General features: G+C 44.7%; 1 protein-coding gene across 1 annotated transcript; it reads left to right on the top strand.

Moving 5' to 3' along the window:
* The first annotated feature begins 1,960 nt into the window (after positions 1 to 1,960).
* LOC147096595 (putative G protein-coupled receptor 139) lies at positions 1,961 to 9,706 on the top strand. The gene is made up of 2 exons (XM_085974138.1): positions 1,961 to 2,103; positions 8,336 to 9,706. The coding sequence occupies exons 1-2, from the start codon at positions 2,004 to 2,006 to the stop codon at positions 9,265 to 9,267; spliced, it is 1,032 nt and encodes a 343-aa protein (XP_085830264.1). The 5' UTR covers positions 1,961 to 2,003; the 3' UTR covers positions 9,268 to 9,706.
* Positions 9,707 to 10,119: the final 413 nt, after the last annotated feature.

Genomic DNA, 10,119 nt, shown 5'->3' with positions numbered 1-10,119 from the left:
CCCCATTCTCCAGACTTCCTTTCTTCCCCTGACTCCCGAGGCCCTCACTGATTATATATCGGCCTTGGAGTGGGTGGAGCGCAGAATCAGCTGAAATTTACCTGCGCTAAAAGGGTTAATTTACGAGGACAGGTTGCTAAATATGGCATCGATTCCCTTGAGTAAAGGGGATTAAGGGCTGACCTGTAAGAGGTGCTTAAAATGTCTAACGATTCAGTAGGTAGACACCGGGAAACAATTCCGTCTGGTGCAAGAATCATGAACAAGGGGACATATTGTCGAACTCGCTACCACAATCATTAGTTGAGTCGAGTTGCACAGATGTATTTAAGGGGAAGCTAGATAAACACATGAGGGTGAAATGACTAGAAGGCCATGGTGATGGGGTGAGAGGAGACTGGTAGAGCAGAAACACCAGCATGGACCAGTTGGGCCGAATGGCCTGTTTCTCTGCTGTATATTATATGTAATTCTATGCAATAAGCTTAACATTAGATTTATGTCATTCAGGAGCGAAATCAAGATGGACCTTGTCACACGATGGCTGGTGGGAATCTGAAACTCTAATCTACAAAAAGCTGCGGATGCTCGGGATTATTTGGAGCTTTCATGGCTGTAATCGATACATTGTTGTAAGGTGAGGATATGAAGAGATAAGTAGCAAAGCCGGGGAAACAGAACTGAGCTGCAGATCAGCAATGATCAAATTGAATGGTGGAGCAGGCCCAAGACACTGAATGACCGACTCCTGGTCTGAATACACCTGTGTTCCAAGGCCTGGCCTTCGATAATATCACTGGACAGATCAAAGTGAAACTACTGGGAATGGGATAATAATAGAAAATAATGAACTGAGCAGAAATGCAAAACCCCACCGCAGCCCACAGAATCCTGGGGGATGGAGATTTCCACAGAGATTCTGCTCCAAATGCGGCTCCAACTGAGGCAGCACAGTGGCATAGTGGTTAGCACTGTTGCCTCACAGCGCCAGGGACCCGGGTTCGAATCCGGCCTCGGGTGACTGTCTGTGTGGAGTTTGCACATTCTCCCCACGTTTGCGTGGGTTTCCTCCGGGTGCTCCGGTTTCCTCCCACAGTCCAAAGATGTGCGGGTTAGGATGATTGGCTATGATAAATTGGCCCTTAGTGTTAGGGGGATTAAATACGTGGGGTTACGGGGATAGGGTGGGATATGTGTTGGTGTAGGGGTTACGGGGATCGGGTGGGATATGTGTCGGTGCAGGCTCGATGGGCCGAAATGGCCTCTATCTGCACTGTGGGGTTTCTGTGATTCTGTGAACCTACTTCAATATTGGACAGTACCCTGTACCTGGGTGAGCCCGCTTAAAACTGAAAGGGTTCTGCTTTAACACCACCTGTAACCTTTACAGAATGTGGATTTCAGTCCAGGATTTTTCGAGCCCCTGTCCATGGTTACCTCTTTCTACCTGAGATTTTACATTTATTTGGTGCAAAGCCCGAACTCTTCACGTCCTAAAAACATAAATTACTCATTCAATTGCCAGCCTAAACTCCCACATTGAAAGGGCTGAGTTTGGAGGGCCGGGGGCGGTGTAAACATTGAAAGATGTTTGAGAATTGGGGGAATTCAGCTGGGGCATTGACAGGAGTGAGCCCTGTAATGTCACAGAGGGGACCCTGAAGCTGCTTCTGTTGAAGGTGTTGCAGCGATGCGGTCAGAGCCCGGCTTTCAGTACATTGACAGAGAGAAATGTGAGCAAAATATTATTCCAGTCTTTGGGCGGTTTCATTTCAAAACACTTGCGATATCAATTTGAATCTAATTAGTGCAGCACAAACATTACAGTGAAGGGAGTTGACGCGCTGCCCAAATGACTGGAAGTAATGTCAATACTCCTGATGCTTCCTGATCCCACGGGAAGTGTCCCTCAATTATAAATGGTTTTATCTCAATCCCTCATCTCACAGATTCAGTTGAGCCCTGTGTGCAGTGCCGAGAGTCACCATCACTTCTCAGACAGAATGAGAGTTCCATACACCGTGTATCCATTTACCGAGTTACCACCAGTTTTACAGGCAGCAATGATTTACTATCCGATTATAGCAGCTGTTGGAATCCCCGGTAAGTGATTATATTCCATTACTAAAGTTGTGAATCAGGGTTAACTCTGTTTCTGCTCTTATATCGGTAAGTGTCCGTTTCTCACTGTATTTCACAAGTCAATTGAAAGGCAGAAATTCAGTGACTGTATTTCCTGCTGTACCTCGTTCATTGACTGTTCATTTTTTGCCTTTTTAAGTTTCTTTAAACCCCATAAAAACTGCAGATTATTTTGTGCATTTATTGTCATTCCAATGATTCCGTTTTAACTGAGAACTCGTGCAATGTTTGATTCTATGGAATATTTTAATTCCATTGTTTCCATGCCCGGCCAGATTTTCTCTCCTCCACTTTTTCCAGCTACATTCAGTAATATCTGACAAGGACTATATCACAGAATCACAGAAACCCCACAGTGCAGATAGAGGCCATTTCGGCCCATCGAGCCTGCACCGACACATATCCCACCCTATCCCCGTAACCCCACGTATTTAATCCCCCTAACACTAAGGGTCAATTTATCATAGCCAATCATGCTAACCCGCACATCTTTGGACTGTGGGAGGAAACCGGAGCACCCGGAGGAAACCCACGCAAACACGGGGAGAATGTGCAAACTCCACACAGTCACCCGATGCCGGATTCGAACCCGGGTCCCTGGCGCTGTGGGGCAACAGTGCTAACCACTATGCCACCGTGCTTACTGAGCATTCACTCTGTTGTAAAATGCTCCAGTTTCTCCCCCTCTGACTCCCGTTGGGGATCAATCGACTGATGGCCGCTCCTGGATATATACCTGGGAATCTGGGCAGTCAGGACTGGGATTTGTTCAGTCTCATTAATCAGAATCTTCCCACCCTTCTCGGTCTGTTTCCAACAAAGTGCTGGATATTGTTCCTGCTGAACACACTCCATGCCGAGGCTGGGTTTGTGCTCCATGCAGGGACACAGACTCTCCCCCTGATCTTCTCCCCTGACTGGTCACCAGCCTGTTCTCAGGCTCCTCTTCACCCACCAGGCGGGCACTGTGCTGCCTTCAGCCGGTGGGGGGCAGCCCATTCCTGTCACATCCCTTCCAGCAGCTCAGACCGGGAATCCAATGCACTGAGAGTGCGATTGAAACAAAGCAGCAGCACTCTGTGAATTTGTCCTGGCTTTGTCCCCATTTGAAAAATCCGTTTCAGCTTCCATCACCTGCATTTTACCCAGAGCACCGATCAGAAGCCGGGTTCTGGTCCCTTTATACAAACTGGACACTTTTATTGTTCAGATCATACACTTGCATGCTGATATAACACCGGTTGAACTCTCAGCCAGCCTGTCCGCCCGGTCCAACCGCTGCTCGCTACCAAGTTATATTTAGTTCCCTTCTGATCCTTACAGTTAGAAGATATTTGTAAAGACAGTTAACCAGCCTGTCCCGATATCCCTTCATCACCTCTTCCTCCATCAACCTATCCACTCTACTCTGAAACTGAGCATAGCTTCTGCCCCAACCACTAACCCTGGAACTGAACTCCACCGCCTCCCAACTCTCTTTGTAAAGATGTTTCTCCCGCTCCCTTTTCCAATGTTCCGAATGTCTTCTGTTCAATCTTGTATCTATGACGCCTCGTTCTTGACCCCATCATTTGCTGGAATCAATCTGCTTCTATCTACCTTCTCCCATCCTTGCAACATTTTAAACACTTTGATCATATCGCCCTGTAATCTGTGTCTGTGTTACATTTCTCTAGCTCAGATTCATAGTTTAGTGTGACTGAGCCCTGGGTATGAAACCGGTGTATTTTAACTCCTACATTACAAGGAATCAAATTCTCCCCTTCAGCTGGGAAACTGAAATCTCACATTCAGTGGAATGAGTTCCCAATACCCGCTGCTACTAAAAGTTCCAGGTTGCTTTTTGAACAAATGTGATCGGCTTCAAACTCCAATATTTCTACTATTGGTTTTAAAACTCTGCCAGGTCTGTTTAAAGATATTACTCAGTAAGGACATAGTGAAGTGAGTTGTCTCACTGTCCCACTGACTCTCACAAATCTCAGGGACAATGCAGCCTAATGCTCCCATTGGAAGCTTTGCTCCTGTATTAATAAGTCTTTCTCTGAATATTACAGCTCACAGGGTCCATTGTGGCTCGGTGTCCTGCACCAAGAGACCCCATCATTTCTCAGAGATAAATAAAGTTGAATGCATTGTATATCTGTTTGCCATGTTCCCGTTCTACAAGCGGTATTTGTTGTTCCCGCTAACTGATTCTGAACTTACTGACTTTGTGAATCAGGGTTTATGTGTGTCACTGGTCTTTGTACATGTCCGATATCTTTTCTGTTCCTTCTGAAGAATTTGTTTTGCTTTTTCCAAATCAATGTCAGAATTTAATTGAATATCACATCCTCCCTGTCCGCCATCTTCCTTGAGTGATATGTTCATTGAGTTCATAATGCACTTATAATGTCCAGCAAAAGCTCCAATTGTTACCTTCATTCAATGTCCTGTCAGCGGGTGTAATTTTAACTGTAAAAACCGTCAGCACACGATGCAATGGAATGTTGGTCCCCATATTCTCAAGTTGTAATACAGTATCAGTTATTTCCCTGCTTCAGATAAGGTTTCACACAGATATTATTAACAAAAGTGAGATTGCACAGTATTGGAGGTAACCTTGTGAGACGGGTCAGTAGTTGCTTGCGAGGAAGGAAACAAAAAGTAGGGATAAATGTTGATGGGATTTTGTTTTTTTTCACAAGGGTGTTTAAATTCGAAAGTGAGCAAGTGATGCTTCAGTTATATCGAACCTTGGTCAGACCCCATCTGGAGCAGGAGGTTCAGTCTTGGGCACCGCATCGCAGGAAAAATGTATTCGTCTTGGAGGGAGTTCAGCGCAGGTTCACCAGAATTACACCGGGGCTTAAAGGGTTAAATTGTGAGGACAGATTGCATAAACTTAGTTTGTATTCCTGGTGTTTAGAATGTTGAGGGGTGTTATATTCGAGTTATTTAAAATGATAAAGAGATTCGATAATGTAGATGCAGAGAAGCTGTTTCCTTGGTGGAGATTGGAGAACGAGGGGACATGATCTGAAAATGAGAGTTATGCCATTTAGGAGGGAAATCAGGAAACACTTTCTCACACAAAGGGCAGTGGAAATCTGGAACTCCTTTTCCCAAAAGCCTGTCAATTGAAATTTTAAGACTGTGATGGATATAACTTTTTATGGTATGTGTATCATGGGATATGGAACCAAGACAGGTAAATGGAGTTAAGGTGCTCATCAGCCAGGGTCTAATGTGATGTCGGAAAAGGCTTGTGGGGCTGAATAACCTCCTCCTGTGTCCCTGTGTAACTGTGCGTCAAGCTCCCAATTCATCGTCATTTCTGGAATGGGAGTTCCATTAATCGCGTGTCCATTTCCAGTGTAACTGGTATAAGTGATTTCTGAAGTTATCCTTGCCGCCCGTGGAGTTCCCGGTGAGCCATTGTAACCGGTTATTGATTGTATAAGTCCGTGTCTCTTTGTATTACTGCTCTCCTTGCGGGTCTGCTCAGTTGCTGTGTTTGTCCGGAGGTGATTATTCTACAGATTACGGGTCAGTTTCAGAAATTCTGGGAATATCACGCCCTAACTGTCCTCCCTCTTCCTTTTGCGCTATGCTTATTGATATGATAATGTTCTGTGCTTTAATGGATTATATTCGGGACATTGCACGGAGAGTGAGCCCGGAGACTGAAGGAACGGAGAGCTGGGGAAATACAAACATTACGGCACAGCAGTAAAGATATTTTTATTTTTAACTGACGACATTGGTGGTTGGATTCTCAGAGTGGTGGATATTCTTTTCTTCATATCCCGTCATTGCACTTGGAAATAGAAACAAGTGTAATTGACGACAATCGTTGTGTAACCAGATCGTTTGTTATTTAAGTGTCACCACTGTTTAAAGTGTGACTCTAAGTAAGGCGGGACTATAATTAATAAACCATTGAAACACTGATCCAATTGTTGAATCAATTAATGGTTTAGTGCATGATAAATGTGGCGAATAATTTTAGCAATTTTGTATAATGCTGCATATTTTAAATAAATAAATTACTGAAATGGTTTGACTCATTACAAAATATTGGTAACATTGGGAAAAAATTAGCCCGTCACATTTGGTGTATAGGAACTGTGTCCAAACCTTAGAAGTGCCGCCCTAACAGCCCTGTGGGAGCAACTTCACCACATGGACTGCAGCGGTTCAAGCAGAAGGTCCACCTCAGCCTGCTCAGGGTCACTGGACAGCACCTCATATCTTATCTCTGCTTCGGGGGCGGTACCTTTACAATATATTTCTGTATCCATGGAGATCCCCCCAGCTGCTCAACTATTTAAAAATTATACACGCCTAAAATCATGTCATATCACTTTCACCTAAGAGTCTCTTGTCTATTGTCGGTTCTGCAGGAAGACAGTGAAATATTTCTACTTCACCTACCTTATCTTGCAAAGGCTGTTCCTTCTGCACAGAGTTGTCTCTGATATATATAGTTCTCGTATTTCGCTCTGTCTCTCAATCTCAATTTTTATTTCGCCCTCTGTCTCCCCTCTCTCTCTCGCTGACTCTCTTTTCGTCTCTCCCTATCTCGTTCTATCCATCTCTCATTCTCTCTCTCCCACACACTCTCCCTCTTCCTTATTCTGTACCAATTAACCCTTGACGCTTCTTTCCATGTCAAGCTGACAACCTGCCATACGACACATTATCCTGAGTCAAACTCTTGATATTTTTGATTGCTTTTTCCGAATATTCAGTTTTATATATCTCCCATATCTGCTGGGATGTAATTTTGGTAAATCTTAACACACCAGGGTGACAGATTCTCAATATTTCTCATGTGTCGGATTAATATTACAGATGGATTCGTCCAATTCAGAGGTACAACCTTCCCACTCAACCTTTCTGAAGCTGAATCTCGGCAGGTGCTTTGTTGTCCTGGGTTGGACTGCAGCCGCTATTGTCACTTGCACTGGTCTTTGCTGCAAGCTCGGGATCGCCGCCATCAGCTCCCTCTGAAGTTTCATCCATTATCAGAGGTGACAAAAGCGAGGTCGAGAGTGTGCTCCGTCTTACATCGTGTACTTTGGAAGGTTCAATTATTCCTGGGATCACAGAACAAGGTCAGCTTGTTTGTTGCTGCTCACATCTGACCTTCTCCCCCTTGTGGTGATTGTTGGAGTTTGCCCAGATGATGTTGAACTGTTCAAGGCGCCCATGTCAGGACCTGGGGTTTCCAACGAGGGGAAGTCGGTTGATCAGGTGAACTGTCCATCTGACTTTTTCCTGTTCTAACGAAGGGTCATCGACCTGAAACGTTAACTGTGTTTCTCTTTCTACAGATGCTGCCTGACCTGCTGAGTATTTCCAGCATTTTCTGTTTTAATTTCAGATTTCCAGCATCCGCAGTATTTTGCTTTTGTTGAAATGTCCCATTTGGTGGTTTGTAAACAGAAACTGGTCGAGCTGACCCACAACAAGTCGCTTTGTAACATGGTGTTTGACATTTGTCTTTTCAACAGTTTTTAGTCATGACGCCCAGTCTGAGAATCCAACCTGACAAATACCAGCCATTTCCGACCCCCGCCTGGTATCTGCTCCCCTCTCCTGGCCACGGATCCAAACCCCGCCGATGATCTCACCTTCGGTGCTCCCCATTTAGCATTTACCACATTTCGGGCCGGCTTCATTCTCACTGCTCCTCATCCATCATTTATCTCCCAATTTATAACTGACCATTCAGTACTTATTTTCAATCACTTTTCTTTCGATTTGTTTTCATTCGTTCTTCCATCACTGAACTGCTACTTGCTGCTATTAATTATAACTCATTATCTGGCTGTCCATTTGCTCATACAATTTAACGTCCGGTAATTTACTCGGAACTCGTCAGGATTCCTTGCACTTCTGATGAAGCTGTGATGGTGGAAGAGGAGCAGCTCCGAGGAAATTCCCAGAGAATCCATTTTGTTCATGTTTTACTCTTTGCTGGAGGCGTTTATTTTCACTTATTTACTCCAGACTCTCTTATACTGAACATTGCAATTTTATGTTAAAATTGTTGTCAACTGCACAATCCTAGCAGCGGTAACGAGTTCAGTTCCCATTCCCAGATCCTGCAGTAAAGTACATTTCACATCAAATACTGTGAAACTGGCTCCCTTGCTGTAATCTGAAGGCTGATTCCCTGTTTCTGTTTGTTTCCCATTTACAGCGAACGTGATGACGATTGTGATCCTGTCCCGGGGTAAGTGCGGTCTCTCCAGGTGTATCACCCGCTATCTGGTGGCCATGGCGGCAGCGGATCTACTGGTCATTATCACTGAAGTGATACTGGTTCAGATTAATGATTATTATTTCCCTACTAACTTCCTGTTCCTCACACCTGTGTGTTCTTTCCACACTGTCCTGGTCCGTGCAGTCACAGATATTTCTGTCTGGTTAACAGTTGCTTTCACTTTTGATCGTTTTGTTACCATTTGTTGCCAGAAGCTGAGGACTAAATATTGCACTGAGAAAACTGCAGCCGTGGTTATAGGAACCGTGTGTCTGCTGTTCTGTTTGAAAAACATTCCCTGGTACTTTGCAGTTGAACCCTTCTATACAATCGACAACGTGCCCTGGGGCTGTAATACAAAACTAGAGTATTACACTGTAACTGCGTGGGTAGCATTTACCTGGATCCAGCGCTGTTTCACCCCACTGCTCCCAATATTCCTGATGATGCTGCTCAATGCTCTGACCGTAAGACACATTTTGGCGGCCAGTAGAGTCCGCAGGAGGCTGAGGAGCAGCAAGAATGATGCGAATCACAATGATCAGGAGATGCAGAACCGAATGAAATCCATTATCTTACTCTTCGCCATATCCGGAAACTTCATACTGCTCTGGACGACGTACGTGATAGTTTTCTTATTAATGCGAATTACAAACCATTATTATTCAACAGGATTCAATGACCCAATGCTTATCGCCGATTATACCAGCAATATGCTCCTGCTATTGAGCTGCTGCACAAACACGTGTATTTATGCAGTAACACAGACTAAATTCAGAGAGGAGCTGAAGATTGGGATGAAATATCCACTGAGAATAATATTTAAATTAGTTAAGCAACGAAAAGATCGGAGGAATTCCCAGCATTAGAGCTGCATTGCATCTCATATCCCATCCTGTGTTCTTTCCATCTTTTACCGGAACCCCAACAGGCTCCATCTCTGCCCCAGGCTTCTCCAGATATAACGCTGGCCAATATCTGACAAGGCCCGCGTGTTTCCATGTAAGAGTCAGAGAGCAAGGTAGAAGAGCTCGCATCATGTGGATGGTAAGGTTATAAAAGCGGTAGGGGTTTAATTGGATTAAATCAAACTCTGGACACAAAGAAAAAGAAGACCCAGCATTGAGGTTTAGGCTGATGTGAGAATGGGATGTTGATTGCTGAATGAGCGTCAGAACACGTGGGTTACACCAGTTGAGTGTGAAAGGCGAATAAGCCCGTCTGTAATTAATATCTAAATAATATAAGGACATGAACAATAACTGTGGCGGCTTATGTGTGTGGATTGCCTGGAGAACAATAAACAGATCATTAAAACAATCAGCCTGTGTTGTCTTTGGACTTTTACTTTCTCTAGTTCGTTAACAGCTCCTCCATCACCGGTGGGACTGTGGGATTTATTGGAACTAAAGCGATGTTGTTTCCTATAGTGAGACTCCTGGACCTGTGCTGATGAACAGTGGTGAACTCCGTTCCCAGCCACTGACTCCATCCCTCTCCCTAACATCTGTCTGAGGCTGACCCACACTGGTCACAACCTTGGACTCATATTTGACCCTGGAATGAGCTACCGAGTATCCGCAGCATAGTGAAGACCGCCTATTTCCACCTCAGTAACATCGCCCGTCTCCACACTTGCCTCAGCTCATCCACTGCTGAAACTCTCACCCGGGCCTTTGTTACCTCTAGACTTCACTATTCCATCGCACACCTAGCTGGCC

The sequence above is a fragment of the Somniosus microcephalus genome, unplaced genomic scaffold (assembly GCF_052327205.1).
Source record: "Somniosus microcephalus isolate GS21.2 unplaced genomic scaffold, FLI_Smic_1.0 unresolved_chr1, whole genome shotgun sequence".
Lineage (NCBI taxonomy): Eukaryota > Metazoa > Chordata > Chondrichthyes > Squaliformes > Somniosidae > Somniosus > Somniosus microcephalus.
Note: the sequence above shows the minus strand (reverse complement) of the source record. Positions and strands in the feature narration are given on the sequence as shown.

Excerpts from the sequence above, each read along its gene's own strand:
- LOC147096595 (XM_085974138.1), top strand. The coding sequence starts at position 2,004 with ATGAGAGTTCCATACACCGTGTATCCATTTACCGAGTTACCACCAGTT. Across the intron at positions 2,104-8,335 it reads AGCAGCTGTTGGAATCCCCG|CGAACGTGATGACGATTGTG; the intron begins GTAAGTGATTAT and ends TCCCATTTACAG.